This window comes from Patella vulgata, chromosome 7 (assembly GCF_932274485.2).
Source record: "Patella vulgata chromosome 7, xgPatVulg1.2, whole genome shotgun sequence".
NCBI lineage: Eukaryota > Metazoa > Mollusca > Gastropoda > Patellidae > Patella > Patella vulgata.
In genome coordinates, this window is record NC_065885.2 from 3,848,248 (window position 1) to 3,873,909 (window position 25,662).

At 35.6% G+C, this 25,662-nt stretch overlaps 1 protein-coding gene across 1 annotated transcript in view; it reads left to right on the forward strand.

The window, feature by feature from the left end:
* Positions 1-23,433, forward strand: part of LOC126827119 (endothelin-converting enzyme homolog) — a 38,326-nt gene extending 14,893 nt beyond the window's left edge. The window contains exons 3-13 of the mRNA XM_050556322.2: positions 11,167-11,419; positions 14,155-14,358; positions 15,115-15,377; positions 16,174-16,371; positions 16,692-16,778; positions 18,706-18,854; positions 19,363-19,466; positions 19,784-19,902; positions 20,827-20,925; positions 21,448-21,525; positions 23,266-23,433. Of these exons, the coding sequence (XP_050412279.1) occupies positions 11,167-11,419; positions 14,155-14,358; positions 15,115-15,377; positions 16,174-16,371; positions 16,692-16,778; positions 18,706-18,854; positions 19,363-19,466; positions 19,784-19,902; positions 20,827-20,925; positions 21,448-21,525; positions 23,266-23,373 (1,662 nt within the window). The 3' untranslated portion in view covers positions 23,374-23,433. The remainder of the gene's footprint in view (positions 1-11,166; positions 11,420-14,154; positions 14,359-15,114; positions 15,378-16,173; positions 16,372-16,691; positions 16,779-18,705; positions 18,855-19,362; positions 19,467-19,783; positions 19,903-20,826; positions 20,926-21,447; positions 21,526-23,265) is intronic.
* Positions 23,434-25,662: the final 2,229 nt, after the last annotated feature.

The following is a 25,662-nucleotide window of genomic DNA, read 5'->3' on the forward strand; positions in this document are numbered from 1 at the left end:
TACCGTTTCTTTGTAATGTTAAACATACATTATTTAAGAGCTAAATCTGCCTATTGCAGGTCTTTCTTTAGGCCTGAAATGTTATATAAATTAATTAATTAGACATTAATTAACATGAAAAGACCATCTCATGTGTCCGATTTTCATTGGATTTGAATCCAATCTGCTGTTCAACGTTCATTGATGATTAAACGTAAAAATGGATAATCGAGATTTTGTTAATTATCGTGACAGCTGTAGCAATGACAATCGAGGCTACAGAGATTTTAAAATAAGGTTTTCTCAGGTTAGAATAAAGCAGTTTGACTGAAATTTTCAGCATAATCCCTTTACATTATCCAGTTTTTATCTATTATAGTGAGAACTGCCAGCTCTTTATTTAATCTTCCATAATGTATCTTTAATTTATATAAAATCTCTTATCAATATTAACGTGGAATTAGATATATAACTGCTACCGTTTCTGCCTAATATTAATTTATATATAAAGTGGCATCGTTATGGTGATAATATTAAATACGCTTAAGGCATAAAGATGAACACAGTGTTGACATCGCTACTTCTCAGTTTGATGGATCTGATATATTCTGAGAGAATGCAGACAGCCTCTAAATTTAACTTCCGGTCCACATCCAGAAGGAATCAATATCTCACTGTTTGTGCAAGGCTGACTCGATGACAAGATTCTTGTGACTGAAGTAAGCTTCTTTAACGTTATTTCATTACCACCATCGTTTATATTTTTATCTCTCTGCTGAAAAATGTCTTCTGCTCCATTGCTTTGAACAATCTATGCCTGTCTATAGATTTTGTTGTGCATGTATTTGCTGTAGTGTGTTCTGTTCATTCAGTGTGTTTTTCTTTGTAAATGTATTGATGTGTATGTACACTACACCGTGCATGGAAGACCTTGTCTTCCAGATATACATGTTCAATCTCTACACTTTATATCTCCGCAACGCAATTCCACTGGATTAGAAGCCGTCTGCATTTCTTATCATATTACACCCGTATTTATTTTATATGTAATAAGATTACGAGAAAAGCAGTGATATGATTGCAATGGTATGCTACACACGAGGCAGGCGTGTTACCAAATACAATTATTGTCGTAAATCAATCAGCAGATTGCCGTAACTGTTACCATTTCGTCATTTAACAGATATTCTAAAATATGTATTCATTTAAAGGGGCATTTCTATTAGGTAAGATTAAAGGAGCATTATGGGAGTTTCGATAACGAGTTGGCAGTTCTCACTATAATAGTTAAAAACTAGATAATGTAAAGGCACTTTGCTAAAAAATTTCATTCAAATTGATCCACTATGAACCAAGAACTAAGTGATTGAAATTTCCGCCTAGCCTTGATCATCATTACTAAAGTCAGTACTATAAACAGCATAGTCTCAATTATCCATTTAATCGTCAAATCGGGAAGGAAAGTTATGCAGTAAATCGGCTTATAATCCACTAAAGATCGCAGGCTAGCGATGCCTTCTAGAGTTGATTATGGTCTGAAATAGGTTAATTAATGTCTAATTAATAATTTAGATAACATTTCAGGCCTAAAGAAACACATGCAATAGACAGATTCAACTCTTGCATAATGTATGTTTGAATAAAGAGTTGATAGTTCTTGCTATACTAGTTAAAAAATAGATAATGAAAACAGAGAGAGAGAGAGAAATGGGGTTTAGCATTGTTTATTATTGTACCAACGGTAGTAATGACAACCAAGGCTAGCCTAAAATTGAATAACTAATATCTTGGTTCAAAGTGACGCAATTTGACTAAAATTTTCAGCACATTCTGTTTTCATTACGAATCCCCGGTTGTACGTGACAAGGAGTAGGGTCGCCTGTCCAACCTCATGTGTTTTCCCCAGATCCTCCGGTTTCCTCCCACTGCTAAAGACTCATATGCGCATGCAAATTTTTAAAATTAAATTCAACCATGTTAGTCCTAAGATGACCTAGTTTGTGTCAGTGAATCTCTCTCTCTCTCTCTCTCTCTCTCTCTCTTTCTCTCCAAAAATGCAAATGACAATCAGTGGCATGATTCTAACCAAACTTGAAAAATCCTAAAGAATGTTGTTGGCCCACGCTAGAATTTGAACCCAATATGAAGAAATGAAATGAAAGGAAGGGGTTTAAGGTCCTACATAAATATCTGCACTATTGAAGTCTGACATACCCCATGTGTGTGCTATGAGGGAAATTTTTCGGGGAGAGAGAGAGAGAGAGAGAGAGAGAGATGAAATGGGTTCTAATGTCCTATCTATCTGCACCACCTGGGCTAATGAAGTCAACATACCTTTGATGTATGCCATTAGGGAAATTCTCCAGTAAAGATTGAGTTTAAAAGAACCGGTAGATGTCCTTTATAAGTAATAGTAGAGAGAGTGAGAGAGGCAGAGTGAGAGAGGAAGTTTAACCTCCACTCGACATAAACTAGGTCATTTTGGGACTAACATATATTTCAATTTTATTTCAATAAGTCCTTTGCACAGTGGAAGGAGTTTTCCACCTGCTCTAAAAATATTGTGGAGAGAGAGAGAGAGAGAGAGAGAGCTATTATAGGATACAGCTCATTGTTTATAGTATAAGACCACAACAGGTTATTAAAGTGTGATAAATCTGTGACGATGGCCAGCTTTGATGAAGAATCTGCCAGAAGGCAACAATCTGTATTAGCCAATGATTGATGGCGGTATTGTTAGAGCAGACGACTTACCAGTCAGTACACTGGCCACAATATCATAGCCTAGCGCGATATAACTAGTTTAAACTGATCATTAGACGTGAGAGATATCTTCGTCTAACTAACCTGGGCGTCATTGTTAATACAGAACAGCCTCAGGTACAAACGTATTAAATCACCAGGCTTGTATTTCCCGAAACATGTCTGGTAAACAGGCACTTGATATCACAAATTACAGTGAAAATTTCTATATCAGTTGCTTAAACATACATTATGCAAGAGCTAAATCTGCCTATTGCAAGTCTTTATTTAGGATTCAGATGTTATAGAAATTATTAATTAGACTTTATTTACACGACAAGCTCAAAATCAACTCGTACGGATGACTTGGATACAGTTTGGATTTAAGCAGTCGTTCATTTAAAATTAAATCAATAAATGGCGGACCAGGCTAACGTTTACCGTTAGTCACTGATGTCACTATAGGAAACTGGTGACGAATGGTTAACTTGTGCGCGTATAATCCGGTTTTGATTCTGCACTTTTACGTGACAACGTATAGGGTCGACTGTCTAACCTCGTAGGTTTTCTGCAGGTCCTCTAGTTTCCTCCAATTGCTAAAGTGAATTATTGAAAAAGGAAATATATATCTGTATTTTAATAAAAGTCCAACTAAAAGCTTTTGAGAAGATCAACAAAGTATTTTTGTTTTTTAAATTATTTTTTAATAGGTGTTCCAATTAGTGTGCCCAAACTGTGATATAAACAATCCTCTCTTGTCTAAGAATTGATTTATTTTTATCAAGTGAATGTAATGTAGATGTTTATAGTGTTAGTAGATAGTTACTGTCTAACAAGGCAACACAATCAACAATGTAATTATAGTGGTCATGGGAGTTATATTACAAGGTCTGTCATACCTACGAGAACATAGCTAAAAACGTTGAGATATACTAATATGTTTGTTTTTAGCTACGATTGGGTGGCAAACTCAGTTTCTTTATTAATGCATGTAACATCTTAAAAATAAGATAATTTTATACTATTATGACTAATTAAACTTACAGAGGCCAATGTAGTGGCCCAACTATCGCCTAACCCTAAATATTGGTGTTTAAATTAATGGTGTTCCTATAGAAACAGCTTAACGCCTCGATTTTAAATACAATGATTTATACCCGTTTCAGGTAGGATTATATGCTTAATTTTAGTTGGATGTGACAGAAATGTTATAAATAACAAAAATCATCGAAAAATATTGTCAATTTTGCTTACTGAGGCCCGATGTGATTTGCATTTGACTTTGCTATGTGGAACTATATACAACCCTCACTTATCTCAAAACACGTAGGGTTGAGAGATGAGGTTTGTTATCTAGGTCTGTCATTGAGTCTATTGCCAGCTTGTGTATGGCAACCCTCATGGGTCTGTTCTGGGACCTCTGGTTTCCTCCCACTGTAAAAGACTCCTATTTGTAAACAAGCTGACTCTGTCATTGAGTCAAATGACATGGTTTCTATCCCAAGGGTTTTCTCTGGGTCATTTGCACCATGTGTTAGTCTCGAAATGACCAAATTTGTGTTAAGTGGACCATAAAGTCTGTCTGTCTCTCTCTCTCTGACTGGGTTTGGGGGGTTGAATGGCCGAATGCTTAGCACATGCGCACTGTATTATACGGTCTTTTATTGAGTCAACTGGTGGGGTTTCGATTTCCCGGTTGTACGTGACAAGGAGTAGGGTCACCTGTCCAAGCTCGTGGGTTTTCTCCGGGCCCTCCGGTTTCCTCCAACTGCTAAAGACCCCTTTGCGCAAGCGAATTATTGAAATAAAATTGAACCATGTGTTAGTCCTGAAATGACCTAGTTTGTGTCGAGTGGAGGTTAAACCCCATTTCTCTCTCTCCCTCTCTCTCTGTCTGTCTGTCTCTCTCTCTCTCTCTTTTTCACTGGATTTTCTAAGGGTCCTCTGGTTTCCACCACCGCTTATAAAGTCCCCTGTGTACAACAAGCGAATTGTTGAAATCCGAAAAACCATAAATGTTTGACCTGAAATGACCTGGTTTGTGTTGAGTAGACCTAAACCCTCTCCCTCTCCCTCTCTCTCTCTCTCTCTCTCTCTGCTCTCTGCCCTCTCCCTCCTTCTATCCCTCTCTTCTTCTCCATCTCTCTCTCCCTCTCTCTCTCCCTCTCTCCCCCTACTCCCTTTAATATAAGGCTGCTAAAATCAGTGGTTTAAAACGAATAAAGGAAATACAACAAAGTTAAAGCTGATTTTTATTTGATAAAAAGATGCTTTAAATTCGTTGAATTTGTACAATTCTATGAAAATGTCAATTTACTCAACGTTTTCTGTTGGTATTGTTCAGTATCCTTGAAAGTTGATTTTTTCGAGTCAGCTACAATGTGTGAACATAGAGCTATTTCCAATAATGTGTGGGAGATTCATTTTCTGTAAAAATAAATTAGCAGTAAGGATCAAATGGAATTCGTACATGTGGTCCATGAAGGTGTGTAATCATTGAAATTACACCTTGGTTCCGTGGCAGACGATAACCAAAGAGTATTATTGCTAAAGTATACCATTCAAGCCTGGTAATTTAAAAAACATGATACCCCTCCATCCAGCCTTAAATTGTTAATCTTAATTTCCAGTACATTTTAAGAGAGCGAGAAAGAGACTGAGAGAGAGAGATGGGGTTTAATGTCCACTCGACACAAACTAGTTCATTTCGGGACTAACACATGGTTCAATTTTATTTCTATAATTTGCTTGCGAGTAGGGGTCTTTAGCAGTGGGAGGAAACCGGAGGACCCTGAGAAAACCCACAATGTTGGACAGGCGACCCTACTCCTTGTCACGTACAACTGGGGATTCGAAACCACGCCAGTGGACTCAATGACAGACCATATGATACAGCGCACACGTCCTGACCATTCAGCCATCCAACCCCCCGCAGTACATTTTAAATGTACATGGTTATAGCATACATTGTGTATGCAGGTTATAGAGAGAGAAATGGGTTTTAACGTCCACTTGACACAAACTAGGTTTTTTTCAAAACAAACATATGGTTCAGTTTTATTTCAATAATTTGCTTGCGCGTAGGGGTCTTTAGCAGTGGGAGGAAACCGGAGGACCCTGAGAAAACCCACAATGTTGGACAGGCGACCCTACTCCTTGTCACTTACAACCGGGGATTCGAAACCACGCCAGTTGACTCAATGACAGACCATATGATACAGCGCACACGTCCTGACCATTCGGCCATCCAACCCCCCTGAATTTAATTAGGCTTTGATATTTAGGATAAATGGACAGCGATTAAAGACAACATTGCTAGGTACCTGGTCAGCCAAGTCACGTGACACAAACATGACTTTTTAAATAGATTTTTTATAGCAGGGGTATTCATTGACAATTACAACGTTTTGAGAAGTATTTGAAGCAAACGTTTGATAGATTAATTAGTTTGAATATGTTTTGAGTCCACTTATATCTTTAATTACTGTCTAAATTTATAATTTATATAACATTTCAGGCCTTCAGAAAGACCTGCAATAGGCCGATTTAGTGCTTGAATAATGCATGTTTAATTTTATTTAGCCTGTTTTAAGAAAGCAACCCCCCCCCTTCAAAAAAAAAATATCAACAGTAGATATTCAAAAATATCATGAGATGTTGTTGTATTATTTATATCATCTGCAGATGACGTCAGATTTAATGAAAATGTCAATACGTCATCTGTGTAAATACTAAGCAGAATTGAATTATTTTTAAGCCGATTTTTGCTCTAGAGATTTAACTGTCACAATATTGTAGTTTAAAAAGTATTCGTAATCCCTCAAATGACGTTCAGTGGCTTTAAATTATTCATTATGATTACCGTTTACATTTAATAAATGCCAATCATCTTCGTAATCAGACAGTCATATTTTATATTTATAATCAGAAGGTTATATTTATAATCAAGCAAATGGAAGAGATTGTGCCTTACTTTTTGATTAAGGCCAAACAGATTTAATTTTTATACAAAAATAAAAATGGTTGGAGTGCCCAAGTTTAGATTTGTGGTTGATTCCGTGAAGTAGTTAGGTTTTAGAACGTTAAATACTGTGTGATTCAACATGGCGCCCGAGGGGTTTAAAATGAAATAGGTACGAAATAGTACCAAATGGTTTATTGGTATGAGAGTCAAGGTTTAGACTATAATGCCTATAATTTAATTTTTAGTTTTGTTGGGTCTTCATAAATAACTTTGTTGGCCGAATAGTTTAATGCATGTATAACCGTGCAGGTTATAGTAGTTATATGTTATAATTTAAATCTTGAATATTTAAGATAATGCATTATTAAACATGCAATATGCAAGAGCTAAATCTGCCTATAGCATGTCTTTCTTTAGGCCTGAAATCTTATCTAAATTATTAATTAGACATTAATTAACTTATACAGACCATAATCAACTCTCGATGTCAAGGCTAGCCTTCAATATCGACTAGATTAGAATCCTATATGCTGCAAACGCTCATTGATAATTAAATCAAAACAATGGATAATCGAGACTATGCTTTTTAACGTACTAACTTTAGTAATGATGAACGAGGCTAGGCGAAAATTTACAAAGCTGATATCTCGGTTCATAGTGGACCAATTTGACTGAAATTTTCAACAAATTACCTTTACATTATCTAGTTTTTAACTGTTAAATCGAGAATTGTCAGCACTTTATCTAATCTCCCATAATGTATCTTTAATTTTAAAAGTGAAAACCTTCAAATTGAATTTATTTAAACTCTCGGGACAAAAACTATTCTATTCCTTTAAAACATTAATTGTATGTGTGCTATTAAAAGGTGACTAGCCAAGGGTGAAATGTTAATTTATTATAATCCCTTGTTGTTTATAAAACTGTTAAAGATAGAAAGTTACTGACAATATGGCCTGTCTGGTGAACATGCCAATCGTATGATTAATCTATTAATTGTTTTATTTACCATTGTTTTATTTCTTATATTGTACATTATTACATAAATGCATTTATGTCAACACTTGATCTACCCAAGTGATTAGAAGTAATTCGATATAAATATGTGATTGTACTTCATACGTCAGTCATACGTTGGTCTATCCGACTTAGTAGCATAAGGTACGAGTCGGTTATCCGCGGTCCTGTAAGTGTATGTAGATAATTGTTATAAGTTTCCAGTATTAAAGATTTGAAGAACCATTCCAGACTCTTGTAATATCTGACGGACCTCGCGGTCACACATGTCTGTCATTGAGTCAAGTGTCGTGGTTTCAATTCCCTGCTTGTACGTGACAAGGAGTAGGGTCCTCTGTGGGTTTTCTCTGGGTCCTCCAGTTTCCTCCAACTGCTAAAGACCAGTATGCTTGCGAATTATTGAAAGAAAATTGAACTATATGTTATTCCCGAAATGACCTAGTTTGTGTCGAGTGGACACTCTCTCTCTCTCTCTCTCTCTCTCTCTCTCTCCCTCGCACTCTCCACAATATTTTTAGAGCCAGTGGAAAACTACTTATAAAAACAAAAGAGAAGAATATCTAAATCATCTTCTTAAAACTGGTAATATGTCGTACAATTTAAATAGATGTTCCCAAAGACCATAAGGTCAAATTGATATGAAATTATTGACAAAATTGGTGGTCAAGTCAGTCATGCACGTTAATAGCCGGATTAATATCCGTCATCTTGAATAAACAATGCCAACCCGTTGGTATTTCTCCTAATGTACAATAATCATATTAGTGTGAATAGAATCTTTTCGTGGAAGAGAATATGAATGACCGAAACCTACTTGAACGTGATTTCTTGATGCCCTAACTAATAATTTTACCATTACATTATTGATTCATTGGAGATCTGTAGAAAGCAAAGTCGATTTTCGACTGATCAGTGAGGAGAAAAAAAAACTGGATGTAAAAGAATCAAGATTGACGCGGCCATCATTACGCCATAATAAGGCTGGTGCTTATTTCCGCAACCGGTATCTGATTATATTCAAATTATGTTACAATAATTTTCAACCCTGGAGTTTTCTGTTAAGTAACTTTTCGATCAATATTCTAACCATTTCTGTCACTTTCAGAAATCGGCTTCCTGCGACATCTAGATTGTCGATATTCCCTTAGCACTAAAACATATTATTTGCAGACAAAAACTATTTGCGTTGATGTGATAAATTCCCCCAATTAATTTTATTTACTGATTTCATTGTTAATGTCACCGATCTGAAAAAACCAAATGACACACATAGACGCTAAAAGGTTATAATAAAACATCTAACCTTTGTTAGATATTAACTTGTTAAATTCTCGTAGCACAGATTCTGTGGCTGCGTGTGGCTGCGGGAGATCCGGGGGCGGGGAGGGAGGGGTAAGGCCTCCCCACGAAAATTCTGAAAATTCAGAGCTGAAAAATGGCAACTGAGGATTATTCTGGTGCAGTTTACATAGGAGTTTATTTGGCTCTTAAGACCATAGGTTGGTCCTGATTTTTAATGGATTGAAAAACGATTTAATATAGCTAATTTAATTTAGAAAATTAAAATTCAAGACTTTGTTTATTATTCTAACAACGGTATCAATGAAAATCGAGATTTCACTCACTGTAACCCGGGTTTCATTTAATCTTGTGTATCTAGCAGTAATTTCTTTCACATTCGTTTATTATTAAATCTTTGTTTAAAAATTCATAAAAATAATTTAAAATCACAAAAATCATCTCATTATCAAAATTGAATGGTCAGCTTTAAACTGGACACAAGTACAAATTAGACAATTTTTGGTGAAGATCGATTGACTGATTTATAACTATCATTATGGAATGCTCTACTAACCCCAACCAAGAGCGGATTTTAAAAAAACTGAAAGTACTTTTAAATTGGTTTTCAAATTATTATTTTTCTCAAAGAAATAGAAATCGCACATTTCCATGCTGAAGGTCCATCCAATGATTTATTATTATTATTATGGAAAATATAGAATGATGCACTAACCCCAACCCTGACCCATTTCAACGTAGAGCGGATTTTAAAAAAATAAAGGTACTTTTAATTTAGTTTTTAAATTTTTTTTCTCAAGAAATAGAAAGGGCACATTTCCACGCTGAAAGTCCATCCACTGATTTATTATTATAGAAAATATAGAATGCTCCACTAACCCCAACCCTGACCTTAGTGTGGATGATACATGCATTTAATTTAGATAAATCAAGATGATATTGGTTGTTCTCGATGATAAAAGAGTTGCTGCTTTTAGATTTAAAATATTAGATTCATGTGAGATAAAGAATGTGACGTGAGTGAAGATTGTTCAACCCCCCTCAGCTGTTAGATCAACATATCTTGTCAAAATCTAAATTGATTTGATGGAATGTGTAGGCGCTGTGTTTCTGCAAAGTTGTTTTATTTGTCAGTGGTATTTATACAAAGATGTCATCAATTTTTTTATTCATGTATTCATGTTTTCTCTTTCTAATTTCCTTGCCTTTTTAGGCAATTGAATTCAAATTGTTTTTCAAGGATATTTAACCGGATTTTTTTTTTGGCTGTGAGTTTTTCGATACCAAATAACAGATAAAAGAAGATATCTAGGAATCTGAAATTGAATCGAATATTTAAATAGCATTGCAATAATGACACATAGTAGGTTGGACAGACAACCCTACTCCTTGTCACGTACAACCGGGGGTTGACTCAATGACAGACCTTATGATACAACGCGCACATGCTAACCATTCGGCCATCCAACCCCCACATTGATCCAGCATCTGGTTATTAAATACACAAATCTTAAGGTGAATCCCGATACATTGATTCAACAATATATCGTATCAGCGCTATTGTGAATTGTGTAATTAATCATTCTTATCGCCATTTTGGGATTGTGGAATCTCTTGCAATTTTACCAACTACAATATTGTAAAAGCTGAATATGGTTCAAATCCATTCAGTGCTTTTCATGACAAACAGGGGGGTGGGTGACCGAATGGTTAGCAAGTGTGCGCTGTATCATAAAGCCTGTCATTGAGTCAAGGGGCGGGGTTAAGAATCCCTGGTTGGAAGTGACAAGGAGTAAGGTCGCCTGTCCAACCTTGTGGGTTTTGTCCAGCTCCTGTGGTTTCCTCCCACTGCTAAAGACTCCTACACGCAAGCGAATTATTGAAATAAAATTAAACAATATGTTAGTCCCGAACTGACCTAGTCTGTGTCAAGTGGACATTAAACTCTCTCTCTCTCTCTCTCTCTCTCTCTCTCTCTCTCTCTCTCACTTCATGACAAACCTATTGTAGAGGTCTTTAGCTGTGGGAGGAAACTGGAAAATAAACACAAGGGATTTGAAACCACACCACTTGACTCAATGATAGACATTATAATCTAAAGGCACACATCATTTTCCTAAAGCTATTTATGTCTAGTTAACCCACATTTAAAAACTATTTTTCAGATGTCTGGTCAAAGGTATAAAAGAACAAACTTCGATGATGAGGACACTTTATCAAATGGTGGCAGCACCCCACCACCAATGGACTTTGCGCCAGGAATAATGTTTAAGGGTGGAATGACTGTCTGGCAGAGAAAGACGGCGTTAGAGAGGATATTGCTAGTGTTGTTGGTTATATTATCAATAGCTTTAATTGTTATAGCATCTTTATTGGCAGTGAAACAAACAGAAATTAGACAAGTTAATGTTCAACCAGGTATTTATAATATTAGTATTAAATTTAATAGTCCTTCGGATGGTTAAAAAAGTTCTTATTTGGACGGTAAGTTAGACTAGTTAACCCTACCCCTAGCCCTAACCCTATCTTACAATTCTCTGCAACAATCACATGCCCTAACTCTATTTAAATCTCGTGACCTTGACAAAATCTACAGGTGGCCTTAACATTTAAATCTGACCGGGGCCACAGTTATAAAAATATTATGAAATGGTACATTAAGAATCCCTGGTTGTATGTGATAAGGAGTAGGGTCGCCTGTCCAACCTCGTGGGTTTTCTCTGGGTCCTCCGGTTTCCTCCCACTGCTAAAGACCCCTACATTCAAATGAATTATTGAACTAAAATTGAATCATATGTTAGTCCCGAAATGACCTAGTTTGTGTTGAGTGGACGTTAAACCCTATTTCTCTCTCTCTCGCTCTCTTGCAATCATTTAAACCTCTATTTAGCTTACACAGTGAACAACTAAGAGCGTGATATCGACCCATTAAAAACAAAAAACCTACCGTCTTGATCATGAATGCTGTGTATATTGTCTGTATCGCCCAGATTCAAATGCATTAAATTAAATCAATCGTTTTGAGTCTACATCGTAAGCTGGTGGTATGTGGAGAGTTAATGGTTTTAGATGTATGTGATTACACGTTATTCCAGACTCAATAGGAGAAATATATATTAACTTTGATGGATATAATCTCTCATTATAACATCTCAAAGGTAATCTGAATTCCTCCGAGATAGTAATGATTGATATAATTTACTTCAATGATATAATTATAACTAGCTAAGCTAAACTCTGATGTTTGAGAGAGAGAGAGAGGGAGAGAGAGACAGACACAGACAGACAGGCAGAGAAATGGGTTTTAACATCCACTAGACACAAACTAGTTCATTTCTGGACTAAAATATGGTTCAATTTTATTTCAACAATTTGCTTGCCCATAGGGGTCTTTAGCAGTGGCAGGAAACTGGAGGACCCAGAGAAAATCCACGAGGTTGGACAGGCGACCCTACTCCTTGTCACATACAACCGGCGAGTCGAAACCACGCCAGTTGACCCAATGACAGATCTTATGATACAGCATACACGCACTAACCATTTGGCCATCCAAGTCGAGAGGAAGACATTAATATATTTATACTACTGGCTGGTGACCATGAAAGAACTAAGCTTTGATGTTGACTCAATGACAGAAATTATGATACAGTACGCACACTCTAACCATTTGGCCATCCAACCCCCACCCCCGATGTTTGATAATATATAAGTATGGTATATAATGGATATTTATACAGGCTTGAGACCATTAAAGAACAAAGCTTTGATGTTTGATACAAAGAAATGTGGTATAATGGTCGAGAGGAAAACATTAACACATTTGTACTTGCTTGAGAAATGAAATGGGGTTTAACGTCCTACTGTTCTGCTCCAACCTGGCTAATGAAGACAGGTATACGCCATACAGCTAGTGTGCTATGAGGGAAATTTTGCCCGAACAGCAGCAGTACAGCCTAATCTTATATCGAATTCCAACTGTCAAGGGATCTTTTACGTTTACGCCGAAGACCTCGGTTTTTCGGCCCTCCGTCCTGCATCACTGACGTCGTAAAAAATCTGGATGAACTTTATCTCGAACACCCGACCTCCAGGCTAGAGAGCCATCGTCTTACCCACTTAGCCGCAAGCGAATTATTGAAATAAAATTGAACCATGTGTTAGTCCCAAAATGACCTAGTTTGTGTCGAGTGGACGTTAAACACCATTTCTCACTCTATATATATATTTATAGCACGGCTAAAGGCTGAGGGGTTAAACCTGTTAACGAATGAAGCATGCTTGTTGTTATTGCACAGAAAACCCACCCACTTCTCTATATGATTTCTACTAAAACTAGCGTAAACAAGCAAAAGTGTGCAATAACATTGAAAATGTCTAGTTATTGTACGGTTAAGCTCCAGCCAATGTACTAGAGGAAAAACAATCTGTTTATTCAACGAAAAGAACAAAGGAAGATTTTCCATCCATGTTACAAATAGTATTAATGATATATCTGAAGTAAAAACATTTATTGTTTTAAGGGTATGACAAGGAGTAGGGTCGCCTGTCCAACTTTGTGGGTTTCCCCTGGGTCCTCCAGTTTCCTCCCACTGCTAAAGACCTCTACCCGCAAGCGAATTATTGAAATAAAATGAAACCATATGTTATTCCCGAAATGGCCTAGTTTGTGTTGAGTGGACGTTAAACTCTCTCTCTCTCTCTCTCTCTCTCTCTCTCTCTCTCTCTCTCTCTCTCTCTATTATCCAAATTTTCATGGACATTCAATAATCCAAATTTCAATGGACATTCAAATAATCCAAATTTTAATGTTATTTTATTATTTATTATTTTCAAATTATCATTTTCAAATGAAATGTTATTTTATTATTTTTAAATGTTATTTTATTCTCTTTAATTTTATTTTTTTATTTTCAAATTCAAATGTCATTCAATCTTTTCAAATGTTATTTTATTATTTTCAAATGTTATTTTATTATTTTTATTTTCAAATGTTATTTTATTCTTTTCAAATGTTATTTATTGCTTTCAAATGTTATTTATTATTTTCAAATGTTATTTATTGCTTTCAAATGTTATTTATTATTTTCAAATGTTATTTATTGTTTTCAAATGTTATTTATTAATTTCAAATGTTATTTATTTTTTTCTTCTAGAATATTGTATAACAGCAGAATGTATAACTGTAGCTAGTAATTTATTATCCTCCATGGACAAAACTGTTGATCCATGTGAAGACTTTTTCCAATATGCTTGTGGTGGTTGGATAAAATCGCATCCCATTCCGTCTGGACATTCCCATTGGGGAACATTTGAAGATCTATGGCAACAAAATCAATTAGTCATGAAAAATGCAGTTGGTAAGTTTGTTTTTATGAATGTAATCTAGTTTTTATATAAAAATTCTCATGGCAGTAAAAAGCTAAACTTGCGAATGTTCCAATCTGATGCTACTAATTGTCATTTGAATGGTTTTGGATTGACCCGTCTTCATTAGACCAGTTCGGAGCAGAACAGTAGGACGTTAAACCCCATTTTATTTCATTTCAATTCTGTGTCACTCAATTTTAGTTCCGTCATTTCGAAAATATTCGATCTGACAATCAAGCACGCACACCCATCCAACTCCGCACCCCTCACCACCACAACGAAAAGGCTTTAAGTCTTGCGTTCACTTCAAATAATATTCGATCTGACAATCAAGCTCACGTTCCCTGTAATATATTTCTCTCTGATTGTAGGGGGATCACGTGGGTAAGACGCTAGCTCGCTAGTCTGGAGGAGCGGGTTTCGATCCCTGCATTGGCCGAGAAAGTTCATCCAGATTTTCCGGCATGGTTCTCCCTTGTCAGTGATGCAGGACGGAGGGGCTGACAAGGAAAGCTGTCTGGTCGTTCGGATGGGACGAAAAACCGAGGTCCCGTTTACACATTGGCGTGCACGTAAAAGATCCCTTGGCAGTTGGAATTTGATATAAGAGTAGGCCGTAGTGCCGCTGTCCGGGCAAAATTTCCCTCATAGCACACTGTATGGCGTATGCGCGTCTTCATTAGCCCAGGTTAGGAGCAGAACAGTAGGACGTTAAACTCCATTTCATTTCATTTCTCTGATTGTAGAAAAACCAGATGAAAGTATGCATAGTGAAGCAGAAAGAAAAGCTAAGAAATATTACGAATCCTGTATGGATGCTAATAAGACAATAGAAAGTCTAGGTGCAACACCGTTAAAACGTGTCCTCAGCATGATAATCAAAAATAAAAGTAACTCTGGCTGGGAAATACAGGATTTAGTAGAGGAAATTCATCTGTTAGATATCAACGCTCTGTTTAATGTGTGGGTCGGTGAAGATGATAAAAATTCTTCTAAAAATATCTTACATGTAAGTAATGTTCAAATATTTTCTTTAAATAAGACTGTCTTTCCATTTCTGTCGTTTAGTTCGCCCGTCACACTTTTGGGGAACACCCATCTATTAATTGAGGTAGATTGTTAGTGTAGTTATTTCTTATATCATGACATGACAGAGTTCAATGATTAACATTTTCTGTTTAGGATAAGCCAAGCAATTTAATTGGTTGTTTCTTCGGGACACACGTGGTTTCAATTCCCCAGTTGTACGTGACAGTGAGTAGGGTTGCCTGTCCAACCTCGTGGGTTTTCTCCGGGTACTCTTTCTCATTATTCGAAACATCACTCAGTAATATAAATTAACAGTATTACATAAAATTGAACCATGTGTTAGTCTTCGAAATGACCTGGGTTGTGTCTAGTGGATGTTAAATCCCATTCCTCTCTCCCTCTCTCTCTCTCTTTCTCTAAAAAAACATCATACCATTCCTCTCTCCCCTCTCTCTCTGTCTCTCTTTTTCTCTCTCTCTAAAAAACACCATACCATTCCTTTCTCTCTCTCTCTCTCTCTCTCTCTCTTTAAAACACCCCATACCATTCCTCCCTCTCTCTCTCTCTCTCTAGAAAACCCCATACCATTGCTCTCAGCTCTCTCGGTAATAAGTTCAAGGACTAAATACAGGGCAACCACACACTACAACCAAAACAAACCGATAAGACAAACTACACAGACATTGCAACAAATAAACAACAAATATCAAATCAGATGAATGGATTAAAAAAATGTGTAGAATTTTGCTTGATTATTATATTTGTTTGTTTTGTAGCTGGATCAGGGAGGATTAGGATTACCCGAGAGGGATTATTATTTAAATAAATCTATATCTGAAGATAAAGTATTAAAAGCATATTTAAAGTACATGGTGGATATTCAGATGTTGTTATCTGGTAGCGAGGAAGAACAGAGAAATGAAACGAGAGAAAATATGATCGAAGTTATCAAGTTTGAAACTTTACTTGCTCAGGTAAGATTACTATTAATTATTTATCATTAAACATTATTCAAGAGGTAAATCTGCCTATTGCAGGTCTTTCTTTAGGCCTGAAATGTTATCTAAATTATTAATTAGACATTTACTAACATGACAAGACCATAATCAACTCTTGATGCCATTGGATTCCAGCAATATTTAGTAGATTTAAATACATTTTTTGGTGGATGCCGTTACCGTAAAAATGGATCATCAAGACAGACTCAATGACAGACCTTATGATACAACGCACCAGCAGCTTACCGACTGTGCTGCCAGAATTTTTTATTTCTAGAAACATTTATTATTTACAGGCTACAGTACCAGCATCAGAAAGACGAGGCATTCAGAAGCTATATCATAAAATGACAATAGACCAGATACAGAAAGAATTTCCCATGGTAATATTTTGTCTTTATTTTTTTAAATGGATAAATTAAAAGTTCAATCTGATTAAAACACAGATCCTATTTCGTTTCGTTTTTATAGGTCAAAATTTCGTTTTTACTTGTGTTTACTACACTAGGATCTGGAAGAGTTGTTATCGTTGACGTGTTCTGAATGGTGTGAGGGATTAGTCAAATAAACAGTCTGTTACGTTGAGCTTTAGGCGTGTTTTGCACAGAACTGTGGGTAATCCACTAGTAATAACAATGCTTATTGGTCAATCAAATGTTTGACGTTATATTGTCAAAAGCCGCTCGTATTACGTCTAAGGTGACCTATCGCTTCAACTGGTCAGATCTTCATGTAGTGTCGTAGGCCATCGAAAGTATAAAAAAACGAAATATAGATCTGGGGCCTTATTCACGAAATTTTAACTGAGATAAAATCAAAATTTTAGTTATTTAATTGGATAATATTAGATTGATTTTAGTGCTTAGCCAATCAAAACTGAATTGTCTACTAAAATTTGGATTTTATCTTTAGTTTAGATTTTGTGAATCAGGGCCCTGTATTTTAATCAGTCTTAAAAATTATCTCGATGTATATTTAACATTTGGGACTGCAGTTATACTTGAAATGGTACATGAAAACTACAAAAAGAATGACAGTCTGCACAAAGAGAATTATCTACTCTGCTGTCATGGTTTATTTTTAAAAAGAATTGTGTGACGATAAATTTATGTAACAAAAATAAAAGCGACAGATGATCAATGTTGTCTCAACGTATCAATTTTAAAATACTGTCTATTACGTATTCTGCTATAAATGACAATTCTTCACCTCAATACCTTAGAGACCTTCTCAACACCATTAAACCTTGCAGATAACGTCACATTAACGTGGGTTATATAACAACTCTTCCAGATCCTAGTGTTAAAGACAAGTAAATCGAAATTTTGAATTATAAAAAAACAAATGAAATAGGATCTGTATTTTAATCAATTTATTCATTGATTATTTGACTGATTTCTGTGTGTATAAATACCAAGTTTAATTAAAATGTTTAATTATTCAGTTTAAAAACTAAATGACCGTCTGCCATTTTAATTAACTTTTAGCTGAAGTAAGCAGTATATATAGTTGTTGGTTTTATTAGATGTAGAATGTCATGGTGACCGTTTTTTATTCATACAGGCTTTGAATAGGAGGGGTCTAATATAGGCCGTACCTGTTTCCTAATTCCTATTCTGTATTCTGATACAATTTTTAAAAAAATACAGACTTTGACAGGCTTTGATTTCTGTATCGGGGGGGGGGGTGGGGGAGTGTGTGGGGTGAACCGCAGAATGGTTAGCACATGCACGCATGTCCAACCTCATGGGTTTTCTCTGGGTTCTCCGATTTCCTCCCACTGCTAAAGACCCCTATACGCAGGCGAATTATTGAAAGAAATAAGATTGAACCATATGTAAGTCCCGAAATGACCTAGGAGATATCGCTTTACATGAATTTTATTGGTCAGTTGAAAAGGAACTACTTTTTTTTATTTTGAAAAAACAGTTCATTTTTTTTTATTAAAAGTAACTTCTTTTTTATTAAAAAATGAACTATTTTTATTTAATTGATCTTGATGGAAACACTGAGTCAATATAAAGGACTTGCAGTGGTTGAATTGCTGTCAAAAAATGATGTATCACTACGCCGTAATGTTCAGTAAAAGTGAAATCTATAGCAAAGAATTATATTTATTTATTTGTGCATGTAAGAAAGGATTGGGTGATAAATAAAATCTCCTACTCGTCGTTTTTGATATCAAAAAATATCAACACTCGTCGATAAAGTAAAAAAAAACTTGTAGGAGATTCTCTATTTATATAACAGTTAAAATGGTTATCTTATTTTATATTATAGTTAAAATGGTTATCTTATTTTATATTACAGTTAAAATGGTTATCTTATTTTAATCGTTTGATGAATACTGTGAATATATCCGTAACTAGCAAGGAACCAATAGTTGTCTATTCTCCATCTTATTTAAAGAATCTCACCCAGATACTTAAAACAGCTCTACAAGATGATAATGGAATCAAGTATGTATTCTTCTTCTGCTTATACATGGGGGGGTTAGATGGCCGAATGGTTAGCGCGTGTGTGTTGTATCATAAGGCCTGTCATTGAGTCAACTGCTGTGATTTCGATTCCCCTGGTTGTACGTAACAAGGAGTAGGGTACCCTGCCCAGCCTCGTGGGATTTCTCTGGGTCCTCCGGTTTCCTCCAACTGCTAAAGACTCCTACGCGCTAGTGAGTTATTGAAATAAAATTAAACCATATGTTAGTCCCGAAATGGCCTAGTTTGTGTGAGTGGACATCACCCTCTCTCTCTCTCTCTCTCTCTCTCTCTCTCTCCTCTGATGTAAGCTACTGACTGATGTCATATAGAGACAACTGATATCATGGGAAGTTCACATAGCTGTCATTTTATGTTGTGGGGTCGGGTCAGGTGGGGGGGGGGGTATTTATTGTCTGTTGTATACACCTTATACTTTGCTTTTTTTGGACCTAACTTTTGAAATATTTATGCATATTATGTTTTACAGAACTGTGAAGAACTACCTTATATGGCATGTAATTAAATCTTTTGCACCTTTATTATCCAAACAGTTCCGAGAGGCAAAAGATCAGTTTTCTGAGGCGATTACAGGTAAAAGCATTTTTTCAGATTTTATACGGCCACATGGTCGATTATTGTAGTGGGCCTTTTCCAGCGGCCCAGTGTCCACAATTGCTTGTGAACTTTCTAGAGGCTAAAGTTATCTCATTGGCTTCAAATTTATGGGAGCCACGGTGTTTAAGTGGTTAAGACGCTGGCTCGCTAGCCTGGAGGTCGGGTTTTCGATCCCTGCATTGGCCGAGAAAGTTCATCAGGATTTTCTGACGTGGTTTCCCCTTGACAGTGGATGTTAAACCCAATTTCTCTCTCAATATATATATATATTGATGTATATTTAATATTTCTAGGTGTTAGTGGTAATGATGAATTATGGAGATCGTGTATAACAGATACTAATAGTGTTCTAGGATTTGCTCTGGGTGCCATGTTTGTAAGAGAAACTTTCCACGGAGACAGTAAAATAAAGGTAAGGGCTACCTACACTGATAATTTATACAAATTGTAGCCCCAGATGGAAAAGTATTGGATATTTGTGAGTAGCATGCAGAGGGTTGGTGATACAAGGGGTTAACTCCTTGATATTATGCCCCGAAGACTCAAGTTGGGCCTAATACTCAGCTTGTACAATTTAATAAACAGCGATAAATTCAAATTTAAGCTTGTACAATTTAATAAACAGCGATAATTTCAAATTTAAAAAACTTGATTTAATGCCCCCTGAAATGGATGACTGTTGACATCTCTTCCTCTGCCCCTCTCTTTCTGCCTCCCCCCTCTCTCTCTCTCTCTCTCTCTCTCTCTCTCTACACACCATTAATTCTTAATGGTGTTAAATGGACATAGGCGACTCAATTGAAGGTAAAATTGTTATATATAAACCAGGAACCGTTGCCATACACTTCATAATCTTGTTGTCACAGCCTTCTCTATGGTTGGTCGAAACCCATGATGGCTCGAATTCTAATTATGAGCAGCTATTCATAGGACCTCACCAGTCACGTACACTACAACACATGGCTAACCTGTAATTATGTAATTTCTTCTTGTATTGCTGACCTTTTAATCATGTGTTAATTGGATATGTGTGCCAATCAAAATCATATAAAATAATCTTTTTGTAGTGGTAGCAGCCCCATGATTCTAGTCTAGCCTACGGCCCAGGTCCCTTTAAGCTGGCCTTTGCTTATTGTTCTCCTTTTTGGAGTGACACTTTTGAAAAATGAGTCTAAATTCTCCTCCAAATCGAGTACGATCCACATGACACTTAGTATGCTTGTTCTTTGGACAGTTGTGCAATGATTGACGGACTTCGATTTTTGATACAAACAAGGTTACAATTTCAAGATGGCTGGTTCCTTGTTCATAGTTGTTTGTTTGTTTTTGTATACAGGCAGAGAAAATGATAGAAATGGTTAAAAAAGCTTTCAAGAGTAATCTACCTTATTTGACGTGGATGGATCGAGAAACCAGATTGGCTGCTATTGAAAAGGTACAATTTTTTTTCGTGTTTTGTGTGAAGGTCGATAAGATTATGTTTTTGAATTCTTAACTAAAGATAAAATCCAATTTTAGTAGATACTTCAATTTTGATTGGCTAAGCACTAAAATCAATCTAATATTATCCAATCAAATTACTAAAATTTGGATTTTACCCTTAGTTAAAATTTTGTGAAACAGGCCCAGGGTCCATCCCAGTGTTGGTTGAAAGAGTTCCTTAAGATTTTCCAGTATGATTTCCCCTTGAGATGAAAAACAGAGATACTGTGTACCTGTTGCTATGCACATCAAGGAAATCTTGACAATTGCAATTTGAAATAAGATTAGCCGTAACGTCACTATCTGAGCAAAATTTACATCATACCACATCGCATGTTATATGAACGATTTCATATACCGTTTTTCATTAGCCCAGATGGAGCAGAAAAGTAGCATGTTAAACCCCATTACATTTCCTTATTTTATGAAAAGCTTGGTTATGTGTCGGAATGATTGTGATTGATTGTTTTGACAGGCTGATGCTGTAGTTGATATGATTGGATTTCCACAGTATATACTCAACGCTACACAACTAGATAAAGAATATTCTAAGGTAAGTAGAGAGGAAAGAAGTGGAAGGGGGGAGAGAGAGAAAGAGATAGAGAGAGAGAAAGAGAGAGAAAGAGGGTTTAACATCCACTGGACCAAACTAGGTCATTTAGGGACTGACACATGGTTCAATTTTATTTCAATAATTCGCTTGCGCATAGGGGTCTTTAGCAGTGGGAGGAAACTGGAGGACCCAGAGAAAACCCACGAGATTGGACAGGTGACCCTACTCCTTGTCACATATTACCCAGGAATCGAAACCACGCCAGTTGACTCAATGACAGACCTTATGGTACAGCACGCACATGCTAACCATTCGGCCATCCAACTCCACCCCCAAGAGAGGTGGAAGTAAGAGGGGAAGACAGATACCTAACGAAAGAGGGAAAGGGAGAGAGGGAGATAGAGTTTAACTGAACTCAAACTCCCTATCACGTACAAGTGTTGGCTCAAAACCATGTCACTTAATTTAAAAACAGACCTTATGATCTAAAGCGCACACATTAAACCATTCAGTCCCCCAAACCCCTTAAATATCGTTTGATAACAAATGGGGGGTGGGGTTAATGTATTCAACGTACATTATTTTATACGAGTTTAAAGATTGGATTTGATTTTTGCATGACGAGTTCGTAGAAATACATGTGCAGGATGGTGTCTGTGTTTTAAGTTGTTTAAACATTGCATGATATATTGGGGGGTTGAATGGCCAAATGGTTAGCATGTGCGCGCTGTATCATACGGTCTGTCATTGAGTCAACTGACAACTGGTTGTACGTGACAAGGAGTAGGGTCGCCTGTCCAACCTCGTCGGTTTTCTCTGGGTCCTCCAGTTTCCTCCCACTGCTAAAGACCCTTACGCGCAAGCGAATTATGGAAATAAAATTGAACTCTGTGTAGGTCCCGAAATGACTTAGTTTGTGTCGAGTGGACGTTAAACCCCATTTCTCACTCTCTCTCGCATCATATATTGAAATGCCACTCAGACTAAGGTACATATTGAGTAACGACGATGTGTGAATAGATCGGTAAACATACGCCAATTGGGTATGCTTTCTATAGAGACCAATGAGCGTGTTGAACCAACTACATCACTTCTGGTTTTAATAAGAATTAAATTTCTCGCTTACAAAAACTTGTATGCTTGAGTTACGAAGGGCACTATTTCTGAATATATATTTAAGATTTATGGAAACCTTGTTGAAAATCGTTGGTCTTCCCCTTTAATGTCTCACTCTCGATCATATAGCCACATGTATTAAAGATACATTATGGGAAATTAATTAAAGAGCTGGCAGTTCTCACTATAATAGGTAAAAACTAAATACTGTAAAGGCAATATGCTGAAAATTTCAGTCAAATTGATCCACTTTGAACCAAGATTTTAGCGATTGAATTTTCGGCCTAGCCTCGATCATCATTACTAAAGTCGGTACGATAAAAAACAGTCTTGATTATCCATTTCATGATTAAATTATGAGTGAAAGTTGAGCAGCAAATCTGATCGTAATCCAGTAAATATTGCAGGCTAGCGTTGACATCGAGAGTTGATTAGGGTCTGGATAAGTTAATGTCTTTATTAATAATTCACATAACATTTCAGGCCTAAAGAAAGACCTGCAATAGCTCTTGCATAATGTATGTTTAAATATCTTTTTCAAGTAATTATAATTTATATTTCATATTTTCCGTGGTTGTAAATCATCATAATGTTGAGTTGATTCGTTTTGTGTTTTTTTTTCAGTTATTGATAAATAGATCAGAATATTTCTATAACAATGTCAGGAATCTCAAATATCAACTAGCGAAGAACTTCGAAATTCTCAGGAAACCTCCAAAGACGAAAGCGTAAGCACAGTTTCTGTTATATGTATTTACAACTTGTAAACTCTAGCACACAAATTGTCTTGTATATAACACATAATTGAGAAGAATGTGATTTTAGTTGTGAAATAGCTCTATTTAAAGTTGAAATTTCATATTTTTAAGTTATATTTTTAAAAGTTATTAAAATAAAGCCTTAAAATAGATGGTATCTATAAACAGTCCTACCTTGTTAAAGAATAATCCTATTAATCCTATAATTCACTATTGCCAGTTAAGAAATTGGCAAAAATATCATTTTCATTTTCAACTTAAAATTCAAACGTTTGAAGATAGCTATTCCATGGGAGGAATAGAAAAACAAGGGAGGTAATTGTGTTATTATTTCCGAGGTCAAAGGATTTTTAGGTGGGAGAATAATACCTATGATCGTATAATAGTGAATTGACAACCTACTGGGCAAAAGACATAGAAATAATTATGTTTTAACTTTCTTAGAAAATATGAAATTATTGCTTTAATGTCTGCTTCTACCGAGGTAATATCACTGACAATGTTATATTTCATTTGGAGCATAATTTAAATTTCTTTATGTGCAAAGCAATTGTGAATGGTTACAGCTTCCAAGCTTTTATTTAAAGGACAATATTGGTGTCAGTCATTATCACATATGTGATAGAACTAATTAAACACGTTCCAAACATAATTTTAACACAGAGATCATTGCTACGATAGCTGAGTAATACAGGTTTCCTGAATAGGAAGTGACGAACGCCAAAGGAAAACATTAGGCATCCCTCTATATAACTGACTGAATTTCTGCTCACTAATGATTCCTTCCAAGACCAAAAGTTGTTGTGTGAGACTGTCACTTCCGATTCAGGAAACCTGTATTACTCAGCTATCGTAGCAATGATCTCTGTGTTAAAATTATATTTGGAATGTGTTTAACCAGCTCTATCAACTTTGTGATAATGACTGGCACCAATATTGTCCTTTAATAATTTAAACAACACATTGACATTATTGATGTAATGTATAGACATTATTACAATGATATGTAGACATTATTACAATGATATATAAACATTATAACCATGGTATATAGACATTGTTACCATGATATATACACATTATTATCTTTCCATGATCTATACACATTATTACCATATGATATATAGACATTATTATAGACAATATTACCATGATATATAAACATTATAACCATGATATAATATATAGACATTATTACCATGATATGATATTAATTTTAATAGGTGGAGCATGACACCAGCTACTATTAACGCTTACTACACACCTGCTAAAAATGAAATAGTATTCCCAGCAGGAATACTACAAGCTCCTTATTATGATCAAAGATTCCCAAAGTAAGTAACTTTCTTTGAATAGCATTTAATTGGGGCTCAATCAATCAAAACACTATTTATGGATAACAATTACTATGATTTATCGGTAAATTAAAACACTATTTATTGATAACAATTACAATATTTTATTGGTCAATTAAAACACTATTTATGGATAACAATTACAGAAATTTATTACACTACGACATTCAACGAGTTGTTCTTTAAATGACATTTAGTAACTGGGTAGAGTAACAACAAAACACATACTTATGGAAAACAGCTACTAGTGTATTTAAGGCGACGTTTCGTAGAGTATTCTCTCAACGTTATCAAGCTAATACAGTAAAACAGGTATGAGGCAAATATATATAGACAAAATACAACAACATAACCAAAGCCATACTTAGCAACAACATGATCAAAGGCTTACACTAACATTAAGAGAATACTCTACGAAACATCGCCTTAAATACACTAGTATAACAAGTTGTTATCAAGCACATAAATTTAATTTTTGATGTTCTGTATGCTTGTTAATGACTTGCGAAATCTTATTGAAACATCACAGTGTAATAAACCATAGTAATTGTTACCCATAGATAGTGAGTATATATTAATGCTTAAAATATTAAAAGCTTATAACCTCTTGATGCATTAATTACCTCCTTCAAGAATGCTTGAAGTCACACAAATTTGCTATTCGAGCATAGCAAGATGCTGCCATCTTTTATTACGAATAATCTAGCATTGGTATCTTGATTTTGTTTTCTTAATTAAATCTTAAATAATCAATCTGAGTACATATTTAACATGTTTTTAGTCATGAGAAATTTGATATACTAGCCAAAATGGAAATGATGCATTGAGCCTTTAAATACTCGACTTTAGTAATGATGATCGAGGCTAGACCCAAAATTCAATCGCTAAATACTCGGTTCAGGGTGGAT